At 42.9% G+C, this 27,585-nt stretch overlaps 1 protein-coding gene across 6 annotated transcripts in view; it reads left to right on the top strand.

Moving 5' to 3' along the window:
- The window catches only part of dhrsx (dehydrogenase/reductase (SDR family) X-linked), a 289,036-nt gene that overhangs the window by 151,184 nt on the left and 110,267 nt on the right, over window positions 1-27,585 (top strand). For 4 of the 6 annotated variants that reach the window (XM_041199689.1, XM_041199685.1, XM_041199686.1 and 1 more), the window contains one exon: window positions 19,657-19,758. The exons of the other annotated variants lie outside the window; for them this stretch is intronic. In XM_041199689.1, coding sequence (XP_041055623.1) covers window positions 19,657-19,758 — 102 coding nt within the window. The remainder of the gene's footprint in view (window positions 1-19,656; window positions 19,759-27,585) is intronic. 6 annotated transcript variants of the gene reach the window in all.

A 27,585-nucleotide genomic window follows, 5' to 3' on the forward strand; every position in this document is an offset into this window, starting at 1 on the left:
TAGGTGTTACAAGTAGCTTGGTGCAAAGCAGATATTTGTCTATTGCCACTTAAAAGTGGTATTTCATCAGCTAAAGATGTCCGTTTGAAACCTCCAAAACTGCATTAAATTTACCCTTAAAAGTTCCCTTGATTTTGTTCGTTATAGCTCAAAGATTACTAGCGCATTCCAAGTTGTTCGTCATTGGTTGAAGTCTCATCTCTGATTTCGAAGGTTGGATGTTCCCACTCCAGAGTCTTGACGACAGAATCTAAGCTGACTTTCTACTGCAGTGTTGAGGGAGTGTGGCACTGTCAGAGTTGCTGCCTTTCAATGAGACCCTAAACTGAGGCCCCATCTGCCTTCTCACTTGGTATAAAAGATGGTACGGCACAATTTCAAAGGTAAGTAGGGGAATCTCCCCAGTGGCCTGGCAAATATTTATCCCTCAACAAAAAACTTTAAAGAAGACAGATTGTCTGACAGTCTCATTACTGTTTGTGGGAGTTTGTCATTTACAAATTGGCTGCCGTATATGTTACAGCAGTGATCACACTTCAAAATTATTTCACTGACTATAAAGAGACTTAGGATGTCCTATGTTAACGAAAGGTGCTTTATGGTTCGTGCGGCACAGAAGCAAGGCCTGGAACTGTCAGGCCAAATGACCTGTTTCTGTACTGTGAATACTTTGAAAATGCAAGTCTTCCCATCTTTATAGCTAGGGGAAAAATCCTGTTCCATGTTTCAATTAAGACGCTTAAAACAAGGATTTGTGTTCACTTCAGCTGCAGGCTAACAGGACAAAATATGCCTTATCAAAAACAGCCACCAACAAAAACTAGTTTCAATTTTCAAATTTTGACCCAGTGAAACTTCATATGTTTAAAGCTGCAGGGTAAGTTCATAGTCTTCAGTGACTGGAAGATTACGAGAACTGCGAATGTGGATCACTATTATGCAATCCTCCCCAATTCATCCTCATGTTGTGCAGTTCAAGGGCTCAGCTACATTTTGGTGGTTACTGCAACAAGCTGGCAGTTGGAGTATTATGTGCGGAAGTGTGAAGTTATTCACTTTGGTAGTGAGAATAGAAAAGCAGAATATTTGTTATAAGGTGTGAAACTTATAAATGTTGTTGTTCAGAAGCATTTGGTCGTCAAGGAACACAGAAAGGTACAGCAAACAATTAGAAAGGCAAATGGCATGTTAACCTCTATTGCAAGGGAATGGAGTACAAGAATAAGGAAGACTTGCTACAGTTGTACAGGACAACTACACCTGGAGTACTGTGTGCAGTTTTGATTTCCAAATTGAAGGAAGGATATACTTGCGTTGAAGGCAGTACAGCAAAGATTCACTGATTGGTTCATGGAATGAGAGAGTTGTACTATGATGAGAGGCTCAGTGAATTAGGCTGATCTTCTCTGCAGGTCAGAAGATTGAGAAGCGATCTCATTGAAATATGCGAGATTCTGAAGTGGCTTGACAGAGTCGACACTGAGAGTTGTTTCACCTGGCTGGGGAATCTAGAACATGAAGTAGAGTCTCAGGATAAGGGGATGATCAATTTGGACTGAGATGTGAAGAAATTTCTTCACTCAAAGGGTTGTGAATCTTTGGAATTCTCTATGCCAGAAGCTTTCAGCTGCTCCATCGCTGAGTATATTTAAGGCTAAGACAGACAACAGTTTGGTCTGTCTGGGAATCCAGGAATATGGGGAGCAGGTGGGAAAATGAACTTAAACCTGATGATCGGCCATGATCATATTGAATGACAGAGCGGGCTTGAGGGGCCATATGTGCTCCTATTTCTTATGTTTTTATGCAAAATTAAACCCCAGTTCCCATAAAAGCCCTTGGATGTAGATAATGGGACGGTAAATAATCAATGCTATTGGAATCTTAAACTGTCGAAAATATTGCTCATTCTTCTGAAATTGGAATATTACAGTCATATACTCTGTTTAACAATCAAGAGGGGAACAACCCTTTAATCAATCAGGTAGCTATCAGCACTCATAAGAATTGTGTGTCTTGGGCATTGAGATTTGCTTAGTTATTAACACAAAGTCACTTTTTACGCTGTAAGTTAATCACCAGCCGTTACTTCAATACCCATCCATGGAAATCAGCATCTAAACCCCTAATTAAGGGATGGAATAAACTAAATTAAGCCAGTGGTAATTTTGGCATCAGGTTTTTGATTGCTAAATATGTGCAATTATAGAACATTTTGCAATGGGTCTAACTAGCTCTCCATTATAGGAAGGAAAGCTTAATCACAAATCTGTCCAACAGCTCTGGATTAAATACAGTTGTACTGTTATCCTGGAGATAAAAGCATGTCCATTTTATACCCCGGTGTGCTATTATTTTAGACCTATCGTAATTGGATGACTGTAGTAGGATGACAGAGCAGCTTCAGAATGACAAAACTAACTATAATGATAAGACGATATGCTTGAAGGGACTGTAAATAGATATATTAATCAGAGCTCTGTCAATGGTCCAGGGGCAAATCCATTGCTTGGCATAGCACTAAACAGTATCGTTTTGAAGGTTCCAGGTTTCCATTCTCAGTCTGTGTGTACTTGGCAGAATTCAGTTGAGACCTGCGTACTTGCCTCAGCTAGCTAAGAGCTAAATATCAGCAATAGTTCCCATGCTTAATTGCTACCTCACCCCAATTCACAGAAATTGCATGTATGAAAATATTGAGCGAGTACAGTAATCATGGAAAATTCATGGCACAGAAGGAAGTTATTCGGACCATTTTGTCTGTGCCTGTCTTGTCAGTAGTGACAATGCCTGCAGTTGAACAGCCCACTGACAATAACTGTCTAGGTTCACACATGAAGCCTGCACCATTTACATTCATATAGCACCTTTAATGCAGTAAAATGTCCCATGTCAGGATAGCAGAAAAAGTGGTGAAAACTGAACGAAGAGTATTTGCTCATCCTGCTTTCTACTCTTAATGCCACCATTAGCACCTCCTTTAGCCAATATCACCACCATCAACACTCCTTTGACCCTTTGTTTATGACACCTTTTGCAATCTCTCCTTTGCCTCCACCTATTACTGGCCTTCTATCCAGCTTCATCTGTCCCCCCCCCACCCCTGCCCTTATACAGTATATATTTCACCACATTTCTACTCCTCTTTAGCTCTGAAGAAGAGTCACCTGGACTTGAAACGTTAACTCTGTCTTTCTCTCCACAGATGCTGTCAGACCTGCTGAGTTTTTCCAGCAATTTTTGTTTTTGTTTCAGATTTCCAGCATCTGCAGTATTTTGCTTTTAAGTTAAAGAGTATTTGTTGTTGTCAGCCCATGTAATGTTATGAGTTTCCTTTTATTTTATGTATTCATTTTGGGTCACTTCTGAGTTGCTTGCTAGGTCACTTCAGTGGGTATTTAAGTCAACCACATGGAGCGTGGGATTTGAGTCACAGGGTAAGGATGGCCTAGAGGACATTAATGAACCAGTTGAGTTTTTATGGATTCCAATACTGATTGACTGATATCAAGAAGATATAATTCTCATAATGTTATTGGAATTTATTGTAAAATAAAGTAACAGTGGGATGTGTCTATGTGCCTACAAGTATATGTGTAAGACTTAATTAAATTAGTTTGGGTGCTTGGATCTAAGGAGAGAGGTTAGGTTTGAAATGTTAATAGATAAACATAGGGAAGTTTAGAAACATTGGTGTCAAGGGAACATTTGCATTTTTAAATAAACCAGACTAGCTTGTTTTCAAAGGAGGGGTGAAATGTGCCACCTGGCCAGGTGAAGTTTAGAAACAGTGTGCTTATTTTTCCTAAAGATTACTGATAAAACTTAGTGCTATGAGAGGGTTTTATTATCAGGGAGATAAAGTCCAAAGACATAGTGAAACAATGGGTATTTTCATTCAAAGAGGAAGATATGTATAAAGGAGAGAAGACTGTCTGTAAGGGAAGGCATTTTTAAGATCATACAAGTATGTGAAAAGCCTTCAGCATCTGTGCCTCAAGCTGCTGTCTTCAAAGGACTGAAAATAAGAAAACTCACTTGGAATTCAACTTGTTCAGGGTATCATGTTTCTTTGCTTGGGTCTTTTAAAATCTGTGCGTCTCACTGGTGCCTTAACAGAAGTGTAACTGGGAGTTAGATTGATAAGGGGATTTAGAAGTTATCAAAGTAGTAATTTGAAGATCTATGTATATATTTTAAACCATTTCTCTTATTAATAAATGTTTACTTTAGTTTTATGAAAACCTATAAGACTTGGTGGTCTTATAACTACTGAATTCAGGGCAAGCATCTCGAAATTTATACAAATTGAAAATTAGCTGTTTCAAGTTTCCCTCTGGAATTTGAGCAGCTCAGCATTTATCATCGGCTGTGTCATAACACTGATGTAACTTTTTATTTGTGGATCTATTGAAAAAAACTTAAATGGCAGAATTTGGACTTACATTGCCTGGATTACTAGTTCAGTAATATAATCATACCTGGCACAAGTGCTACACAAAAAAAACACTAATCCCGAAAATCTGAAATAAAAAGAGAAAATGTTTAGCAGGTTAGGCAGCCTCTGTGGAGAGCAAAGCAATTATTTGTCAAATTGATGATCTTCCATCAGAACTGGAAAATGTTAGGGATGTAACAGGTTTTACCTAATCAAATAAGAGTAGTGAAACAGAAAGCAATGTAGGTGATCAAGGCAAACATAGGCAAATGGATATCTTATTGGAGAGAGGAGCTGAAATTCTTCAAGGTTGACATTCCTGGATGAGAAGTGGCAGTGAATGGAACACCATTACAAAGCAAAATGCTATGGATGCTGGAAATCTGAACAAACGTACACATGAAATAGGAGCAGAAGTAGGCTATTCAGCTTGCCAGGGCTGCTCCACCATTCATTAAGATCATGGCTGATATGTTTGCATTTCGAATTCCACATTCCCATCTATCCCCGATAACCTTTGATTCCCTTGTCTAACAAGAATCTACCTACCTCTGCCTTAAAAATATTCAATGACCCCCCACCTCCACCACCTCTGAGGCAGAGTTCCAAAGTCACGCAACCCTCTAAGAGAAAAAAGTTCTCCTCACCTCAGTTCTTAAGGGGCAACCCCTAAGTTTAAAACAGTGCCCCCCTGGTTCTGGACTCAAAAACAAGAGGAAACATCCTTTCCACATCCACCTTGTCAATACTGTTCAAGGTCTTATATACTTCAATCAAGTCACCACTCGCTCTTCTAAACTCCAGTGGAAATATAAACAGAAAACCCTGGAAATACCCAGGCAACATCTTGGAGAGAGAGAGATAGACTAAGTTAACATTAATTGGCAAAGCTTCTGTTCCCAAAATATTACAAAAAGCAGCCCTTAAGCTCTGATTCACTCGATGAAAAACGTTGAACAGAGATATTTCAACAATATGATGAGGCTCTATGCAAATGCAAGTCTTTTATTAAAACCAAATTTTATGAAGGTCTTGCATTTTTCATCACACTTAAAAACATGAAAAATGTAAGATCAAAGGAAGTGAAAGAAAAGCCGACATTTGATATTTCTGTTTTACAAATTCCCAACAATCATCAACAGCAAATTTAGGCCAGATTAATTACAGCTTCGCTTCAACATCTGCATAATCCTTGTAGCTACTTGGTATTGTGCTCTTGTCAGTGCAAAGCAGCCTATCATCTGATTAACTTTGAACAAAACCATGAGAGATTTCTGTTTCAAAAATGGAATGTTTTCGCATTTTTCTTTTGCTCAGCCTCTTTCTACCACATGTTAGATGTTACTAGTAAGGTAAGGAAGCCAAATTAACTGCCTTCAACCCTGGAGAATTTCATGGTCCAGCCTATGAGCACAGTGTGCTGATTTTGTAGTGGTTTAGTGATTTGATATGTAGAATCAACTCTAAGGATATTAAAGAGGTGGACGAAGGTTCACTAGATGGATTCCCAAGATGAGAGATTAAGTAGAATGGGCCTATACTCCCTAGGGTTTAGGAAAATGAGAGATGAAACATAAGATTCTGAGTGGGCTTGACAGGGTAGAAGTGAGAGGCTGTTTCCCTTGGCTGGAAAGACTGGAACTAGGGGATGACAGCTTCAGATTGAGATGAGGAATAAGTTCTTCACTGAGGGTTGTAAATATTTGGAATTCTTTACTGCTCCGGATACTGAATCAATGAGTCAAGATGAGGCCAATAGATTTTTTTGACTCTCGGGGAATCAAAGGATATGGGGATTGACAGGAAAAGTGGAGATGGGGTCGAAGATCAGCTGTGATCTATTGAGTGGCAGAGCAAGTTCAAGGGGACGTATGGCTACTCCTGCTTCAATTTCTTATATTTGTATGTTTTGAAACAGTGATTTTTACAGGAGATGCTTCTTCCATTTTTCTGAACAAGAATTATTATAGCTTCAACAATTATGAACAAGGCAATAAAGCCATTATGCCCATTACTTCCAAAGACCCTATGCACGTTACCTCATCAGGGATTCTGCTCCATTTAGTTCCCCAATAAAACATCCTGCATAATTATATTTATTATTGAAATATTGCTAGAAACTTTACAGTGAGGTATTTTACTTAGCAAATTGTAAGTATCATCCTGCTCGGCACAACCAAAGCGGGCAAACACGATGTTCTGGGCTATTGTCTAAAAATATAATTACATAGCCTTTTGCCTTTGGGTGGAGACATGAGTTTAATGCTATTTACCAGCTCCATAATCCACTGGTTAAAGTGAGGTGGAATTTGGAGCTGAAAGAACCCTGTAAAAAAAAAATTAATTCACTTTCATGGAAGGGATTTTGAAGATGATGGGTGGTCACCCTTGTGCAATTGTGAAGAGTATTGACGTGTCCTCTGCACATGCCTCTGGCATCAGCCATTGTTCAGTTGGTAGCTCTCTTGCCTGTGAGTCAAAAAGTTGTGGGTTCAATTCTCATCTCAGGACCTAAGCATAATAATCCAGGCTGCCACTCCAGTGCAGTAATGAGGGGGTGCTGCACTGTTGGAGGTACTGTCTTTAAGATTATTCGTTAAACTGAGGCCCTGTTTACCCTCCTGTGGCACCACTTCAAAGTCCTGGCCAATATTTCATCAATTAACATCACAAAAACATATTATCTGATCATTATCACATTGCTGTTTATGGGACCTTGTTGTGCACAAACTGACTGCCATATTTCTTACATTACAGCAGCATAATACAGAAACAGCAACTTGAGACAAAATTCATAGTCACATGGACAATAATTAAGGAAAACCAGCATGGATTTGTTAAGGGAAAATCATGTTTGACTAACTTGCTGGAGATTTTTGGAAAGGTAATAGAGAGGGTTGATGAAGGCAATGCAGTTGATGTGGTGTACATGGACTTCTGAAGGTGTTTGATACAGGGCTGCAAAATAGACTTGTGAACAAAGTTATAGCTCATGTAATAAAGAAACATGGATACAGAATTGGCTGAGCAGCAGGAAACAGAGAGTAGTGTTCAAAGGATGTTTTTGTGCCGGGGGAAGGTTTGTACTGGAGCTTCCCAGGGTCAGTATTGGGAACTTGCTATTCCTGATATATATTAATGACCTAGACCTTGGTGTACAGGGCACAATTTCAAAATGTGTGGATGATACAAAACTAGGAAGCATTGTGAACTGTGAGGAGGATGGTGTAGAACTTCAAAAGGACGCAGAAGGTGGAATGAATGGACAGGTGGCAGATGACTTCAATACATAGCAGTGTGAGATGATTGGTAGGAAGAACATGGAAAGACAATATAAAATATAGGATACAGAGGGACCTGGATGCATATGCACATAAATCATTGAGAGTGGCAGAACAGGATTTTTTATTCATTCATAGGATGTGGAATTCGCTGACTAGGCCAGCATTTATTTCCAATCCCTAATTGCCCTTGAGAAGGTGGCGGTGAGCTGCCTTCTTGAACCGTTGCAGTCCATATGGCGTAGGTACACCCACAGTGCTTGTAGGAAGGGAGTTTCAGGATTTTGACCCAGCAATAGGAACAGCGATTATTTCCAAGTTAGGATGGTGAGTGACTTGGAGGAGAACTTCCAGGTGATGATGTTCCCATCAATCTGCAGCCCTTGTTCTCCTAGATGGTAGCGGTTGTGGGTTTGTCTAAGGAGCCTTGGTGAATTTCTGCGGTGCATCTTGTAGATGGTATACACAGCTGCTACTGTGTGTCTGTGGTGGAGGGAGTGAATGTTTGTGGATGTGGTACCAATCAAGTGGGCTGCTTTGTCCTGGATGGTTAAAGCTTCTTGTGTGTTGTGGGACTACACTCATCCAGGCAAGTGGGGAATATTCCATCACATTCTTGACTTGTGCCTTGTAGATTGTGGATAGATTTTGGGGAGTCAGGAGGTGAGTTATTCGCCGCAGGATTCCTAGCCTCAGACCTGCTCTTGTAGCCACAGTATTTATATGGCTGGTCCAGTTCAGTTTCTGGTCAATGGTAACCCTCAGGATGTTGATAGTGGGGGATTCAGCGATGGTAATGCCATTGAATGTCAAGAGGCGATGGTTAGATTCTCTCTTGTTGGAGATGACCATTGCCTGACACTTGTCTAGTGCGAATGTTGCTTGCCACTTGTCAGTCCAAGCCTGGATATTGTCCAGGTCTTGCTGCATTTGGACATGGACTGCTTCAGTATCTGAGGAGTCGCGAATGGTGCTGAACATTGTGCAATCATCAGCGAGCATCCGCACTTCTGACACCAAAAGATACTTCCTAGGGTCATGCAAGATGCTATATAAACACAAGTCTTTCTTTTTTATCTTCTCTTTTCTTCCACCCTCCCCCCCACCCCCCCATCCCAAACTATATAAAATAGTTTTGAACTAACCTTCCACACAATGCATTTCAATTGTCGTGCTGAGATTCTTGACAAGGTTCTTTCAGAAGGAACAATGAAAGCCCAGATGGGCTAAACAAGGAGAACAAAGAACAAAGAAAGGTACAGCACAGGAACAGGCCCTTCGGCCCTCCAAGCCTGTGCCGATCATATTGCCTGTCAAACTAAAACATTTTGCACTTCCGGGGTCCGTATCCCTCTATTCTCATCCTATCATGTATTTGTCAAGCTGCCTCTTAAACACCACTACTGTACCTGCTTCCACCACCTCCTCTGGCAGCGAATTCCAGACACTCACTACCCTTTGCATAAAAAAGTTGCCCCGCACATCTCCTCTAAAGTTTTCTCCTCTCACCTTAAATCTATGTCCCCTAGTAATTGACTCTTCCACCTTAGGAAAAAGCTTCTGACTATCTACTCTGTCCATGCCACTCATAATTTTGTAAACTTCTATCAAGTTGCCCCTCAATCTTCGTCGCTCTAGTGAAAACAATCTGAGTTTCTCCAACTTCTCCTCATAGCTAATAACCTCCAGACCAGGCAGCATCCTGGTAAACCTCTTCTGCTCCCTCTCCAATGCCTCCATATCCTTCTGGTAATGTGGCCACCAGAATTGCACGCAATATTCCAAGTGTGGCCTAACCAAAGTTCTATACAGCTGCAGCATGACTTCCCAGCTTTTATACTCAATACGCCTGCCAATGAAGGCAAGCATGCCATATGCCTTCCTGACTACCTTATCCACCTGCGTTGCCACTTTCAGTGACCTGTGGACCTGTACACCCAGATCCCTCTGCCCCTCGATGCACTTAAAGGTTCTACCATTTACTGTATAATTTCTACCTGTATTAGACCTTCCAAAATGCATTACCTCACATTTGTCCGGATTAAACTCCATCTGCCATTTCTCCGCCCAAGTCTTCAACCGACCTATATCCTGTTGTATCCTTTGACAATCCTCTTCACTATCTGCAACTCCTTCAACCTTAGTGTCATCTGCAAACTTACTAATTAGCCCAGTTACATTTTCATCCAAATCATTTAAGTATACTACAAACAGCAAAGGTTCCAGCACTGATCCCTGTGGAACGCCACTAGTCACAGCTCTCCATTCAGAAAAGCACCCTTCCACTGCTACCCTCTGTCTTCTATGACCAAGCCAATTCTGTATCCATCTTGCCAGCACACCTCTGATCCCATGCAACTTTACCTTCTGTACCAGTCTGCCATGAGGGACCTTGTCAAAGGCCTTACTGAAATCCATGCATAGATAACATCCACTGCCCTTCCATCATCAATCATCTTTGTCACTTCCTCGAAAAACTCGATCAGGTTAGTAAGACATGACCTCCCCCTCACAAAACCATGCTGCCTCTCACTAATACGCCCATTTGCTTCCAAATTGTAATAAATCCTGTCACGAAGAATCTTCTCCAATAATTTCCCTACCACTGACGTAAGGCTCACTGGCCTGTAATTTCCTGGATTATCCCTACTACCCTTCTTAAACAATGGAACAACATTGGCCATTCTCCAGTCTTTTGGGACCTCACCCGTAGCCAGTGAGGATACAAAGATTTTTTTTTTTTGCAAAAATATACTTTATTCTTAAATCTTCAAAAACATTTCGAACCATTTCAAAATCACCATTACAAAAATTGTTGGAAAGTTCTGGCAATGAGGCATTCTGCCAAATGACTTTGTCAGTCTGCTCAGGGAACCATCCCACAGGATCCACCCTCTCCTTTTCCCTCAGGGCCTTTAAGATGTTACGTACCGACCACTGCCTGATGGACTTGTGGTCAAAAGTGTTTTTCTACATATATTTTCCCACGAGGGGCAGGTGGTACGGCACAGTCCAACTACTTGGAGCGTTCCGCGGCAGCGTGGCCAGACCCATCCTTCGTAACACTGGGGACAGGTAGAACCTCAGTATGTAGTGACACTTGGTGTTTGCATACTGAGGGTCTACGCACCGCTTGATGCAGCCGCGCACACAGGTGGCCATCAGTATGAGGGCGATGTTGGGCACGTTTTTTCCCCCTTTATCTAGAGGCTTGTACATCGTGTCCCTGCCGACACGCTCCATTTTCGACCTCCAGATAAAGCGGAAGATGGCTCGGGTGATTGCCACCACACAGGAGTGTGGAATGGGCCAGACCTGCGCCACGTACAGCAACAGCGAGAGTGCCTCACCCCCAATGACCAGGTTCTTACTCGTGGTGGAGAGGGAGCGTCGCTGCCACATGCCCAGTCTCCTTTTCACCATAGACACTCGCTCCTTCCAGTTTCTAATGCGTGCCCTGGTCCCTCCGAACCATATCCCCGGCACCTTCAGGCCATCAGCCCTGACAGTGAAGGGGACAAAGGATCGGTCGGCCCAGTTCCCAAAGAACATGGCCTCGTTCTTCCCACGATTTACCTTGGCTCCCGAGGCCAGTTCGAACTGGTCACAGAAGTGGATCAGTCTGTGCACCGACAGGGGATCTGAGCAGAATACGGTGTCATCGTCCATGTACAGGGAGGCTTTGACCTGACTGCCTCCACTGCCTGGGATCGTCACTCCTCTTATGCCCGGATCCTTCCTGATGGACTCAGCAAAGGGTTCTATGCAACACACGAAAAGAACAGGCAAGAGAGGGCAGCCCTGCCTGACTCCAGATTTAATAGGAAAGCTTTCTGATTCCCACCCATTGATTGAGACTGCACTACTGATGTTAGTGTAGAGCAGTTGGATCCAATTGTGAATTCCCTCCCCAAACTCCAATTTGAAGAGCACATCCACCATGTAGGTGTGCGATATTCTGTCAAAGGCCTTCTCCTGATCCAGGCTGATGAGGCAGGTGTCCACACCCCTGTCCTGTACATAGGCAATCGTATCCCTGAGCAGCGCGTGGCTGTCAGAGATCTTCCTGCCCGGCACAGTGCAGGTCTGGTCAGGGTGAATCACCAATTCCAGAGCGGATTTGACCCGATTGGCGATGACCTTGGACAGAATCTTATAGTCCACATTCAACAGTGAAATGGGTCGCCAATTTCTAATTTCCTCCCTTTCCCCCTTGTGCTTGTAGATGAGGGTGATAATGCCTTTCCTCATGGATTCTGACATACTGCCGGCCAGGAGCATACTCTCGTACACTTCTAGCAGGTCCGGGCTGATCCAGTCCCACAGAGCCGAATACAACTTCGCCGGCAAGCCATCGCTTCCGGGAGTTTTAGTCTTCTCGAAGGACTCAAGGCCCTCAGTCAGTTCGTCAGGAGTTAGCGCTTTGTCCAGACTCTCCCGTGTACTGTCGTCTAAGACCTCTGTGATCGAGGACAGGAAGGACTGGGAGACTGTGCTGTCTGTGGGCTTCATGTCAAACAATCCGGCATAAAAGGATTTGCTGATCCTCGAAATGTCAGACTGTGTTGACTTTACTGAGCCATCTTCTTCCTTCAGGCTGCTGATCACAGAGCTCTCTCTGTGTACCTTTTGGAAGAAGAAACGCGAGCATGTCTCGTCCTGCTCCACGGAGCGGACTCTGGAACGAAAGATGATCTTGGAGGCCTCCGAGGCAAAGAGCGAGGCTTGCTGGCTCTTCACCTCTTGGAGTTCCTCCTTGACATCGACCCACATCGACTGCAGCCGGAGCAGATTCTGCATGTTTTTCTGGAGTCGGGACATTTCCCTCTGTTCCTTTCTAGCTTTCTGGGTGCCTTTGAGGATGAGAAACCTCTTGATGTTTCCCTTGATCGCTTCCCACCAGTGTGTCAGTGACTCAAAGTGGGGTTTCATGGTTCTCCAACCTTTGTAATCCCTCTTGAGCTCCTCAATGTTCTCTGGGGTCAGCAGTTTCACGTTTAGCTTCCATGCCCCCCTGCCAACCCTCTGGTCTTCCTCTAAGTGACAGTCAGCTAGTAGGCAGTGGTCAGAGAAGAACACCGGCTTGACGTTGGTGGATCTGACTGCGAATGCACGGGACACAAACAGGAAATCTATCCTGGAACAGACGGACCCGTCAGGCCGCGACCAGGTGTATCTACGCTGCGCTCCGTCTGCAGGGTTGCTGAAGATGTCATGCAGCTTGGCATCCTTTACTGTTTCCATCAGGGATCTGGACATAGCGTCCAATCTGCTTTCGGCCCTGCCGGATCGTCCAGCTGCATCGATGATGCAGTTGAAGTCACCGCCCAGAAAGACCGGCCTGGAGGTTGCCAGCAGCAGTGGGAGCTGCTGAAAAACCTCCAGCTGCTCAGCCCCTTGTGACGGGGCGTAGACATTAATTAACCGGAGTGGAGCATTCTTGTACATTACGTCTGCTACGAGGAGGCGCCCGCCCACCACCTCCTTAACCTGGGAGACGGTGAAGCTGCCTCCCCGCAGCAGAATACCCAGGCTGGAGGAACGAGAGTCGTTTCCTCCCGACCAGATCGATGGCCTGTGGGACCACCATCGTGACCATTGCCTGTAGGAGCTGAGGTGCGGTATCGCACACTCCTGCAGAAACAACAGGTCAGCTTTGACCTTGGCAAGGTAATCCAAGGTCGCAACACATCGCGTAGTAGATTTATGTTACGCACATTTATGGATACAATCTTTACACCCATTTTAAAGCATTTAGTCTCTTACCAAACCTGTTGTCTCTGAGAGTTCCAGACCTTTGGTCTGCTCCTTCATGCCCGTGGTGTGCTCAAATTGCTTCACTTTGGATGGGCTGAGGAAAGCGTCCTGAACCTCCCCATTGGCGGTGTTCTGCTCGGGTGGCATCTGGGGGTCCGTGCAGAGAGCGGGGTTTGAAATGTCCTCTGTTGGAGAAGCTTCTCCAATCCTCTCCCCCTCTGGGGCGTTGCTGCTCCCGGCTTCCCGGAGCTGGGGTGCGCTGAGCGCCTCACTGTTCCCAGATTCCTGGGGTTGTGGTACACTGGCCTCTTCGGGTTGTGGGCAAATTTGGGGTGCGCTGGTCTCCTCATTGTCTCCAATGTTCTGGAGCTCGGGTGTCTCATCCTCCAACTTCCTAGCGTTTTGCCGCTTCTTCTGTTGGCACCGCCCTGGCCCTTCTTCATCCGAATAGCTGCTGCTCTTGTTATCCATGTCGGATAGGAGACGCCTCTTGCCTCTTGTCTGGGAAGTGGCTTGGTTTCTCCTTAGCCCCTTCTTCCTTTTGGCTCTCTTCACCAGCTGCCAATCCCCCTGCTGCTTTCCCACTGCTGCCTCCTCCTCCTCCATTGATTCGCTCTCCTGAGGAGTGGGAGGTTCAGAGGGCAGTGCTGTTGATTGGCTGTCTGTTGCCCCAATCTTTTCCTCCACCTTGTCTCTCTCTGTGTCCTCCTTTGTCCTGTTGTTCTCCCTGGGGGCCTTGGTGGTTGGAGTGACACAAGGCATTTCTTCTGCTTCCCCCTCGTTGGCTTTGGCTGCCTGTGCATAAGTACGGCAACGTTTGGGGCAGGTCTTGTAGAGTTGACTTGCCTCGCCACACAGTTTGCAGCACTTAGCCTGTCTAGTCTTTTGTCTGGTGCCCTTCCTGCTTGCAGTTCTTGCAGAGGACGGCGCTGCAGTTGGCCGCCACATGACCAGCCTTGCCACATGAGCGACAAAGTTTGGGTTGCCCAGCGTAGACAAGGTAGCCACGGCTTCCCCCGATAGCGAATCTGGAAGGGGGGTGGAAAATGGCTCCCTTACCGTCAGTCTTGAGCGTTACCTTAACCTGGCGTTTACATGTCCAGATCCCCAAATCATCTCTAACCGCGGTGCAGCTCCCAACCTTATCGAAGTACCTGGTAAGGAAGGTGAGCACGTCAGCGACAGGGACGAAGGGGTTGTAAAGGTGCACCGTCGCAACCTGTTCTCGTTGCAATGGCAGAGCAAAGAGTGGCTCCGCTGTCAGGATCTTCATTTCTGGCAGGTCTTTCATTTCCTCAAACACCTTCAGGAGTTTGACACAAGCTGCCACTTGCTTGAAAGTCATATCAAAAAATCCAGCGCTGGGGAAATCCTGTAGGCAGTAGATCTCCGCAGCCTCGAAACCACACAGCTTGAATAGGATCCTCTTGGTGAAGAAGGTCCTATCCATTCCTGTTCCTTGCTCGCTACCCTTCACCATGACTCGGATGGTGTTAGGTACCCCATAGTAAGGAGCTCGACTGGTTATAGCCATTGCTCGTTGATCTTTCCCTGGCAGAAACGTGATGAAGGTCTCTCCCCTGCCAGTGAGAATACAAAGGTTTCTGTCAAGGCCCCAGCAATCCCCTCCCTTGCCTCCGTCAGTACTGTGGGGTAGATCCCGTCTGGCCCTGGGGACTTATCCACCTTAAAGTTTAAGGTAAAGTTGAATGATGACATTGAAGGCTACGCAGGGGTACCAATGGCCAGGATGGATTTGTATAGGTGACCTTAAAAGATATTCAGAGGGTAATGTAGGTGGTTTGCAATGGTTGCTCTAAAGGCAGAGCGAAGCCCAAAGGATTGTGGGTAGACTGTTGCGAAAAATCCCAGTATCAACTCTTTACATGACTCAAAGCTTTGTACGTACTTTCCAATATTTAAACAGTACAGAGCTAACATTTGTGATTTTGTTGGTGGCCGACAGGGTTTTGAGTCATTGTGCTTTGTGCTATTAGAAAGTTTGCTTGCCACTCAGTGTTGCAGTTATGCCAATAGTATAGATTTTCCAACTGTGATTAAATGTATTCCTGGAGGTTTCATCACATGACTTGCCCCCACTCCAGCCATTAGGCCCCAACACATCCATCCTTGTGATGCACTGCCTTCAATGCCAATTGGAGAGCAAAAAGACTCATTACCAAATTAGGTAATGCTTGACTGTCAGCCAAATGGCCTTTTTTTTCCCCGATTTTCAATATTTTTATATCTGGTAAATAGAAATGTTCAAAGAAAATGAAAAAAAAAAATCTTTTTTAAGGTTCCTATGATTTTTCTCTAGTGTTGCACACAGCATTGCCTTGGAGATTGATCTTCAATTTCTGGAGACTCCAGGCCAATCCTAGAGGGTTGGCAACCCTACAGTGCCATCTGCTAGAAGACAAGTTTATTGATATTGCTGCTGAGATTCTGTCCCATACGTAACTTGGGGAATGTGGTTTGCTTCTGCAAAACATGACAAACCTGTGCCTTACGTTTATTGTTTTATGACTGATATTGTGGGCTGGATATGAATATTCAGCAGTAATTTTTGCCAGAATCGCAGTGGGGCAGGCTTCAGGCCTTCCAATGCTGATCAGCACCTCCCCCAGCCCCCACAACTCCAAATTTTCCTGGGTAAACTAATGTAATGTGATATGTACAAAAGTAGGGAGATCATGTTGGAGTTGTATAGAACCTTGGTGAGGCCACAGCTGGAGTCTTGTGTGCAGTTCTGGTCGCCACATTATAGGAAGGATGTGACTGCACTGGAGGGGGTGCAGAGGAGATTCACCAGGATGTTGCCTGGGGTGAGACATTTAAGTTCTGAAGAGGGGTTGGATAGACTTGGGTTGTTTTCGTTGGAGCAGAAAAGACTGAGGGGTGACCTGATCGAGGTGTACAAAATTATGAGGGGCATGGACAGGGTGGATAGGGAGCAGCTGTTCCCCTTACTTGAAGGGTCAGTCATGAGAGGACATAAGTTCAAGGTGAGGGGCAGGAGGTTTAAGGGGGGTGTGAGGAAAAACCTTTTTACCCAGAATGTGGTGACGGTCTGGAATGCGCTGTCTGAGAAGGTGGTAGAGGCGGGTTTCCTCACATCCTTTAAAAAAGTACCTGGAATAGCACTTGGCACGTCATAACATTCAATGCTATGGGCCAAGTACTGGTAAATGGCATTAGGTAGGTAGGTCAGGTGTTTCTCATGTGTCGGTACAGACTCGCTGGGTTGAAGTGCCACTTCTGCATTGTGTGATTCTGTAATTCTGTTTGGCTGCCTCCTGACAGGATATCTGGCAGAGCTAGAGTTGTTCTTTGGGGGTGGCGGTAAGTCACAATTGGCAGACTCCCTTGAGCACTTGCAGCTGTTGGCCTCAGGGACCTGCTTGAGTGTAGGCCCCAGGCACTTGCAGCAGCAATGTGGTATCAGCTGCCTCCAGTACAGCTGAAGAAGCTGGGTGTTTTTTATATACATATATATATATATATATATATATATATACATATTTAGAAATTTTAAATTTGCCATTCTTTCTTAGTGCAGTAGTTAAACCTGTGCCAGATGACATCCTGTTTGTGTGCCCCTTTAAAGTCTTACTTCTATTCTGGGATACATTTTCATTCTTATAGCCCCAAGTTGCTAAGGCACAAGTAACTGGGGGAAAAAATATTGGATGATGTTCTTCCTTTGTAATAAATATCAATCAATAAGCCCATCCAAACATGGGTGGGTATTTTCAATGGCTCCAATCACTTCCAGAGGATATCTGTGGAAGGCAGATATTGCCACAGTATTGCCTCTTGAACCAGTCTCCCAGCTCCTATCTGCCCTGATACTGCTCATTGCTAGATGATAAAGAGGAGAAAAATCTAGCCCTAAATCTATCCTAAACAGGAAGTAGTGGTCATTAACCCTAGCACCTGCAGGCTTTAGTTATTATAGATAGTTAGGAAAGTAAATTGTGAAGAGGACAAAAGGAGGCTACAAGGGGATATAAATAGGTTAAGTGAGGGGCAAAGATCTGGGAAATGGAGTGTAATGTGGCAAAATGTAAAATTGCCCATTTTGGCAGGAAGAATAAAAAAGAAGCATATTACCTAAGTGATAAGAGATTGCAGAGCTCTGAGATGCAGAGGGATCTGGGTGTCTTAGTGCATGAATTGCAAAAGGCTAGTATGCAGGTGCAGAAAGTAATTAGGGAAGCTAATAGAATGTTATCATTTATTGGGAGGGGAATTGAATACAAAAGTAGAGGTCCCCTCTACTTTTGAGAGATTAAACACAGACTGGGTGACCATTTTGCAGAACACCTTGGCTCAGTCCACAAGCATGACCCCAATCTTCCCTGTCGCTTGCCATTTGAATTCACCACCTTGCTTTCATGCTCACATTTCTGACCTTGACCTCCTACAATGTTTCAGTGAAGCCCAACACAAACTGGAGGAACAGCACCTCATCTTCTGATTAGGCACTTTATAACCTTCTGGACTTAACGTGGAGTTCAACAACTTCAGACCATGGACAGAGTTCTCTATTTTGATATAGTTTTTTCCAACCCACTCCCCACTTCGGGCCAGTCTATAACTTGTTATTATGTTTTGCTTTCAGAGACCACTGACTCTTGCTCTGCTATTAACATGTCCCGCTCTCTGACCTTAATGCCACTATTAGCACTTGCCTCATTCTGTAACACTATCATTACCACTCCCTTTGTCTTGTGTCATGACATCTTTGTCAAATCTCTCCTGAGCTCCCACCTATCCATGTCCTTCTATTGTGCTCTGCCTGCTCCATCCCCTCTCTTCAACAGTATAAAACCTATCACATTTCTACCCCTCTTCAGCTCTGAAGAAGAGTCAAATGGGACATAAAACATTGACTCTGTTTCTCTCTCCACAGATGCTGCCAGGCCTGCTGAGTTTTTCCAGAATTTTTCTGTTTTTATTTCAAATTTCCAGAATCCGCAGTATTTTGCTTTTATTACAAAAGTAGAGAGGTTGTGAGACCGCATCTTAAGTATTGTGCACGATATTGGTCTCCTTATTTAAGGAAGGATGTAAATGCATTGGAAGCAGTTCAGAGAAGATTTACTAGACTGATACAAAAACAGAAAATGCTGGAAAAACTCAGCAGGTCTAATAGCATCTGTGGAGAGAAAGACAGAGTTAAGGTTTGGAGTCCGTATGACTCTTCTTCTCTGAGTCATACTGGAAAAACTCTGCTGAGTTTTTCCAGCATTTTCTGTTTTTATTTCAGACTGATACCTGGAATGGTAGGGTTGTCTTATGAGGAAATGTTGAACATGCTGGGCAGGCTAGGCTGGTATCCGCTGGAGTTTAGAACAGTAAGAAGCAAATTGATTGAAACATATAAGGTCCTGAGGGGTTTTGACAGGGTGGATGTGGATAAGGATGTTTCTTCTTGTGGGAGAATCTAAAACTAGGGGTCACTGTTTAAAAATAAGGGGTCGCGATTGAAGAAAGATAAGGAGAAATTTTTTCTCTCAGAGGGTCAGGAACTCTCTTCCTCAAAAGGCGCTGGAAGCAGAGTCTTTGAACATTTTTAAGGCAGAGATAGATAGATTCTTGATAAACAAGTGGGTGAAAGGTTATCGGAGGTAGATGGGAATATGGAGCTAAGGCTACAATCAGATCAGCCATGATCTTATTGAATGGTAGAACAGGCTTGAGGGGCCAAGCGGCCTACTCCTGCTCCTAATTCACATAGAAAAGCAGAAAATTGAAACAGGAGTAGGTCATTCGGCCCTTTGAGCCTGCCCCGCCATTCAATATGATCATGGCCGATCCTCTATCTCAACGGATACTCCTACTCTCTCCCATGATGCCTTTAGAGTCTAGAAATCTATCGATTTCCTCCTTAAATATATTCAGTCCTTAAATATATTCAGTAAATATATTCATAAATATCTCGCCGTATGGATGTATTTTTTTGCAAATATTGGATGGTGAGCAAAACAGTTGCCCCATAACCTAAGCAAGAAAAGCAACTAAACAATGGTAGGCTTACTGATTCTGGTAAGTCCAGCTTTTGGGAGCATCTGCGACACATACAATGTGTTACAATGTAATATCCACTGGTGAGATTTGGTAACGACAATATTTTAATGATGGAAATGCATTTTTTCTTCTTTTCATTCCCAGTGGAGTTTATGTACCTAGAGCTTGCTTCGATGCAGTCCATACAGCAGTTTGTCCAACACTTCAAAGCAAAAAACCTCTTACTTCATGTTTTGGTGAATAACGGTGAGTCCAAATTATTTTTGCTCACACTGGAGAATAATAGCTCATGGCTTTGGGGATGTCCATGAATATTTTATATTCATATGTAGGTCTGTTATTTTAGACTTTGACTGAGCCTAGATCAGGCACTTGTTTTAATACGGGTACTACAGGAACAGCTGAGTTGTTTACTGTGAAGTAATCTCATTGCACACTTAAAAACATTTTCAAAATCATATATTTTTAATATTTAGGCTACTGGCAGCTGCAGGAAAAGCTGATCTGACTGATTTATTTGCTGGCTTTAATATTCCAGAGACCAAGCTATTCAAACATGAGAATAGATTTACAATTGTAACTTTAGTCTTATGCTTAACATCATAAAATACACCTTTACATCAAAATAAAAATATATGCTCTACTTGGTGTTTCTTTGGTCATTCTGAAATTTTCTGCCCTATTTTCTCTTTTACCCCACCCTCTTTTTATGTGAGTTTGATTTATTCTTACCTATTCTGCCTGTGTACACATTGCCAATCATTTTCCTGTTTCGGGAAGTATAGAATGTCTTAATTTCCTTTTTTCTTCTGCCACCCTGGCCTCATCATATATTTTGGAAATCAACTAAAGAAATTTTACACAGTGGAAGTCCCTTAACACAAAAATTATGTTAAAACCCTGCCATCTGACACAAACCAGGCAAGTAAATCCAGAAGTTTAATTATTCTTTTAAAAAATATTATATGTACCCTGTACATTTGCTTTATAAAAGTGAAAACACATGTGTTGAACATTTGAGTTGTGCTGGACTTTCAGTAGTGAGGAAGATTTTAGGCTGCAAGAATCTTTCCCATGTTACATTGTTGTGAAATATTTTATAGTCTGTTGCTCCTGCATGAGTTGCACATTGGTATGTTGGAGTTGCGGGAAAGATGTTGGGTGAAAGTAAATTGCTGATTAAGAGTGGGAAAGATAGCACGGTACTTGTTTATCAAAGTGCTGCATCGCAGAATGATCAGATGCAGATCTGATTGCCCTTCTAGCTAGTTACTGTGCTGGCTGTGGCTCTCTCACCTGAAGCACTCTCACCTCCAAGGCAGAGGATTTTGGGTTCAAGTCCTAGCCCAGAGCCTTGAGCACATAATCCAGGCTGGCACTTCAGTGCAGTACTGAGGGAGTGCTGCACTGTTGCAAGTACCATCTCTTGGGTGAGATGGCAAATTGACGCTATTCAAAGAAGAGTGGATCCTCCGTGTTTTGACCATTATTTGCCTCTAAAGCAACATCACTAAAACTGATTATCTGGTCATTGTCTCATATCTGTTTGTGGAAGCTAGAGAGGACCTTGATTCAGGAGATCAGAATGTAGAATCGGTTTGGGTGGAGATGAGGAACAGTAAAGGAAAGAAGTCACTAGTTGAAGTGGCCTACAGGCCCCTTAACAGTAACTATTATGTAGGACAAAGTATACAAGAAGAAATATGGGGTGCTTGTGATAAAGGGACGGCAATGATCATGAGTGACATAAAAACTAGAAAAATTAGATTGGCAGTAGTAGCCTGGATGAGGAGTTCATAGAATGCTTTCGGATAGTTTTTTAAAGCAGCACGTTCTGGAACTAACCAGAGAGCAGGTTATATTAGACTTGGTACTGTGTAATGGTACAGGATTAATTAATGACCTCAGGATGAAGGCACCCCTAGGTAGCAGCAGCCATACTAATGATTGAATTTTACATCCAGTTTGAAAGGGAGAAGAGTGGGCCTAAGTCTGGTATTTTAAACTAAAATAAGGGCAACTATGTCGGCATGAAAGCCGAGTTAGCTGAAATGAACTTGGATACTAGGCTAGGGGATAGATCAATAGAGAAGCAGTGACAGACATTTAAGGGGATTTCAGAATACTCAGAATAAGTATATTCCTACTATAAAGAAAAATTCTAAGGGGAGGACCCACATCTGTGGTTAACTGAAGAAGCTAAGGAAAGCTTCGAACTTAAGGAAAAAGCATATAACTGCACAAAGAGGAGTGGCAGGTTAGATGATTGGCCAGAACATGAAGAATGGCAGAGAATGATTAAAAGATTAATCAGGAGAAATAAAATAAAGTATGAGGAAGCTAGCTAGAAATGTAAAAATGGACAGCATGCATTTCTACAGGTATTTGTGAAGGAAAAGAGTAAGTAAAGTGAGTGTTGGTCCTCTAGAGTTTGACATTGGGGAGTTAATAGTTGATTAAAAGGAAATGACGGATGAAATGAGCAAATATTTTGCTTCTGTCTTCACTATGGAGGATACAAAAAACATTCCAGCAATAGCTGTAAATCAGGAGGTGGAAGGGAGAGAGGAACTTGGTAAAATTACAATCACTAGGGAAACGTTGCTGAGCAAATTGATGGAATTGCGGGCTGACAAGTCTCTGGATCCTGGTAGACTTCATCCTAGGGTCTTAAAGGAAGTGGCTAAAGAGGTAATAGATGGGTTGGTATTAATTTTCAAAAATTCGCTACATTGTGGAAAGGCTCCATCAGTCTAGAAAGTAGCAAATATAACCCCTCTACTCAAGAAAGGAGGGAAGCAGAAAACAGGAAACTATTGGCCAGTTTGATTGACTTCTGTCGTGGGGACGGTGTTAGAATCAATCATCAAGGAGGTTATAGCTGGGCGCTTGGAGAAACTCAAGGTAATTGGGAAGAGCCAGCATGGTTTTGTCAAAGGGAAATCATATTTAACCAATTTATTGGAGTTCTTTGAAGGAGTAACATGCTCTGTGGATAAAGGAGAGCCTGTAAACGTGCTGTACTTGGATTTCCAGAAGACATTCAAGAAGGTGCCACATCAAAGTTATTGCAGAAAATAAAAGATCATGCTATAGGGGGTAACAATCTACTATTAGCATGGATAGAAGATTGGCTGGCAGAAAGCAGAGAGTATGCATAAATGGGCCTTTTTCTGATTGTCAGGATGTGACAAGTGGAATACTGCAGGGGCCTATGCTGGGGCCACAACTTTTTAATAATTCATATCAATGACTTAGATTAAGAGAGTGAAAACATGGTAGCTAAATTTGCATATGACTCAAAGTTAGGTAGGAAATTATGTTGTTAAGAGGACATAAGGAGTTTGCAGACAGATAAAAATAGGTTGAATGAGTAGGCAAAAATCTAGCAGATGGAATATAATGTGAGAGAATTTGAAGCTGTTCACCTTGGCAGGAAGAATAAAAAAGCAAAGTATTACTTAAACAGAGAACAGCTGTAGAATTCTGAGGTGCAGAGGGATCTAAGTGTTCTAGGGCATGAGTCACAAAGAGTTAATGTGCAGTTATAGCAAGTAATTAAGAAGGCTAATTGAATGCTATCCTTTATTACAAGAGGAATTGAACAGAAAAGTAAGGATGTTACGCTTCAGTTATACAGGGCATTGATGAAACCATATCACGAATATTGTCTGCAGTTTTGGTTTTCTTATTTAAGGAAAGATGTGCTTCAGAGGAGGTTTAGTAGATTGATACCTGGAATGAGCGGATTGTCTTATGAAGAATGGTTAGACAGACTGGGCTTGTTTCCACTGGAGGTTAGAAGAGTGAAGGGTGACTTGATTGAAGTGTACAAGATCCTGAACGATATTGACAAGGTGGATGTGGAAAGGATGTTTCCTCTTGTAGATGAGTCCAGAACTAGGGGGCACTGTTTTAAAATTAGGGGCTGCCTTTTTGGACAGAAATGAGGAGAAAATTTTTCTCTCAGAGGGTTGTGCAACTTTGGAACATTCTGCCTCAGAAGGCGGTGGAGCCGGAAACATTGAATATTTTTAAGGTGGGGATAGATAGATTCTTGTTAGGCAAGATAATCAAAGGTTATCGGAGATAAATGGGGATGTGGAATTCGAAACACAAACAGGTTAGCCATGATCTTATTGAATGGGTGAGCAGGCTTGAGGGGTCGAATGGCCTACTTCTGCTCCTACTTCATATGTTCATATGTTCATAAACTTGCTGTGTCCAAATTGCCTGTGTGATTCCTGGATTGCAACAACAACTACACTCCAGAAAATGTGTAAAACTGTGTAAAAAGCATTTGGATGTCCTGAGCTTTTGAAAGGCACTATATAAATGCAAGTTCTTTCTCTCCCTGCTGATCCTAATTTGGACCAAGTATCAAAGCTATGATTTAGAGTTCTGTATGGTTCAACCCACACTGGCCAGATTTTTATGTTATTTTAATATGTAAAGTTCAAGTTAAAATCAGAATAAATTCCAAAAAGAAAAATGTGTTGGGGCCAGAGGAGGGCTCATGCAGCTTTCAACTGCAATTTGTTTTTGATTTTATTTAATTCCACGGAGGTGAGGCGTTCTTGGACTATTCCTAATGTAAGTTTTCATTTTTAAAAATCTGTCCTGTCAAAGTGGTTGGAAGAAAGAAAATCTGAAAGGAAGGGATTAATGAGGAATTAACAGAGGTGAGATAGACGAGCTGGAGAGATAAACAACAGTCAAAAATGAGGTGACATAGAAAGAACATGAATGGGTAAGAGGTCAGAGCATAAGCACAAAGTAAAATCACGAAAAAACAAGCAGTGTCAAGGAGGAAGGAATATTATCTGTGCAATAAAGAGAACTCTGAAGTTATCCACTTTGGGTGTTTGATTGTTACGATCCACTTGTTTTTTTCTGCCAAAAAGGCAGGTGGAAGCAGATTGAGTAGTGACATTCAAGAGGGAATTGTATATCTATATGTATGAAAAAGAAAAAAATGCTGAGCTTTTGGGCCAAATTGGATAGCTCTTTCCAAGAGACGCAAAGTGCTGATTGGGCACTGTGAAATCTGAGAGCATTAAGGAGAGGGGTTTTTCGGTTTTCAAGTACTAGTGACTAGGCTGCCCAACAGAAGACCTGAGTTAAAATGACTGTGGAATGAGGACAGGCCTGCAGGTCGACTACTTTGATGTTAAATGCACTACCATCATTTTTTAATGGATAGAGGAAGCTCGAGTTCCCAATCCCAGAACATTTAATTGTTGCTTAAAATGTTAAGACTGCAGCAATGGGATTAAGAAATGTTTTCACACGTCAAACTGTCAAACTTTATTGATGGTCAAACAATCAGAAAGTAAACTGATATCTCAGAACCATGTCACAGGATTACTTTCAAAGCAAATAATTCGAAAGCTTCTTCCATTCTGCTATCCAGAACTCAATCTGTCAATCCTTTAGCACTCCTTACTTATTGTAAGTGCCATATTCAAGATGTTAAGCTAGTTTTCACCCATCAGCTCCCTTTTCACACCCAAGTTGATTCTTGAAGAGTCGGATGTGAGGTCAGATTTAATGGGGTAATCATCATTACCATGTGCCAGGCGTATGTAAGATATAGAAATTCATCTGACAAAAATGAAGTATTTTGGTCTATGATTTGGCATAGCATTAACTTGTTTTTTCAAAGAAAGATCATTTTGTTGTACATCTAAATCTTTAACAAATTCATTACTCAATAGAAGAAAACAAAGAAGATTGTTTCTATTCTTACATCTGTTACTGTTCACCAGGGTAAAGGCGAGTAGTGATGTGGAATTTTGGATACTTATTGCTCATGTCAAGTACCCCTAATCAAGTACAACATAGAGAAATCCCCTCCAACTAAAAAGGTAGATAAGAGAGAGACTACTTCCATCCAGAATAGGAGGGCTGAACCTTAAAATTAGAGCTGGACCATTCAGGGACGATGTCAGGGAACACTTCGTCACACAAAAAGTAAGGGAAATCTGGAACACTCTTCCCCCAAGACTTGAGTCTTGGGGTGAGTAATAAACTTCAAAACTGAGATTGACAGATTTTTGTGAGGCAAGGGTATTAAGGGTTACAGAACCAAGACAAGTCAGTGGAGTTATGATATGAATCATCCATGATCTAACTGAATGATGAAATAGGCTGGAGTGGCTGATTGGCCTACTTTTCTTCCTAATCATATGCCTCAGTCCCAACTTCAGACATCCACTGCCTACCGGGCTAATGCAACATTTTTTCATTCCCCATATCTCTGCTTTCCTATGGCTTCTGAGCAAGGTGCCAGGTTAGTAGCTAATTTGGAGCAATTTTATTTTCGCACCAGAGTAGGTTGTCTTTGTAAAACCATTCAATCCAGATTCAAACATGCTGTGTGATTTGTTCATGTACTTGTTTGATTGGCAGTCCTTTATGAAAACAACAGACACTTATCTAAATTCTACTTGGTGCCATTCACTGCTTTGAAGACACTGTATTTATCTGTCTTCTTCAAAGCAGCAAATCTGTCTGTAGCCATCAAAGGGAGATTTCTAGAACTTCTAACAAAAATGATTTCAAATAGTTACTTCCAGTCATTGGTGAGAAAAGGAAAAAGAACTTTGATATAATAAAATGAATCATGTTAAATGTTAACAATGAATTGAAACCTATTGACCCTATGGTCCCTAAGATCTAATATGGCAGGCTATTGGTGCACTGTTTCTAGGTGCTCCCAAAAGAGTTTCACTGCAGTCATAGGTGGTCTGCTAGGGCTAGAGGACCAGGAGGAGTAGCCAAGACAACACAAGCAGCTGAGTCTGGAGGGAGGAGAAGGAGGAGGGAGGAGGATACTCACGGTGGGGGGCCATCCATGAACCCATCTACTTTATCTTCGCTGAGGAACAGTGCCTTGGGCTCCTTTGCTTCAGAGAGGAGCATGTCACCAAGCTATGCTACCTGCCGCAGTCAGAACTCGAGCCTCAAATCAGGGCACTGGCAGCACTACCTGTGGACGTCAAGGTCATCGTGAGTCTCCCTTCTTCCAGATACTGCCTGGAGCAGAACTCCTACGTGCCGTCAGAGAACCTGGGCGCTGTGTTGGTGTGAGCACACCCATCTCGCACCGAAAGCGCAATGCTTACCACATTGTATTGGGCTCCTATGTGGTTGGGTGCAGCAGTACATTTGATGATAATTAAACTATTGAAGTAAGGATCCCTAACTCATTTGACCTAATTATGAAATTGGGCTGCTGCACCACCATGTGAGAAGCTCACTCTGCAACTCATGGCACAAGCAAACAATTCTCGAGCTAATAAAAACAGAAAATGCTGGAAAAACTCAGCAGGTCTGGCAGCATCTGTGGAGAGAGAAACAGAGTTAACGTTTTGAGTCCGTATGACTCTTCTGACTTGCTGAGTTTTTCCAACATTTTCTGTTTTTATTTCGGATTTCCAGCATCTGCAGTATTTTGCTTTTATTTTAAGGATCTTTGAGCAGTGTTTCTAAAGTTCTTATTCACTGTATATAGGTTAGTTGCTGGTTTGCCCTTTCATTTTGTAGGTTAAGTTTTAGGCATTTTTTTGACCTCTTTTCTTACTTCTACAGCTGATCTCTAACCTCTGAACAGAAATTTTTGCTGTTGGTGCACTGTTTCTAGGTGCTCCCAAAAGAGTTTCACTGCAGTCATAGGTGGTCTGCTAGGGCTAGAGGACTAGGAGGAGTAGCCAAGACAACACAAGCAGCTGAGTCTGGAGGGAGGAGAAGGAGGAGGGAGGAGGATACTCATGGTAGGGGGCCATCCATGAACCCATCTACTTTATCTTCGCTGAGGAACTGTGCCTTGGGCTCCTTTGCTTCAGAGAGGAGCATGTCACTAAGCTATGCTACCTGCCACAGTCAGAACTCGAGCCTCAAACCAGGGCACTGGCAGCACTGCCTGTGGATGTCAAGGTCACCGTGAGTCTCCCTTCTTCCAGATACTGCCTGGAGCAGAACTCCTATGTGCCGTCAGAGAACCTGGGCGCTGTGTTGGTCTGGCAACAATTTGTATTTTATTATCCTGGCATCTTCTGGAAGTGTGAGATA

Source organism: Carcharodon carcharias, chromosome 11 (assembly GCF_017639515.1).
Source record: "Carcharodon carcharias isolate sCarCar2 chromosome 11, sCarCar2.pri, whole genome shotgun sequence".
Lineage (NCBI taxonomy): Eukaryota > Metazoa > Chordata > Chondrichthyes > Lamniformes > Lamnidae > Carcharodon > Carcharodon carcharias.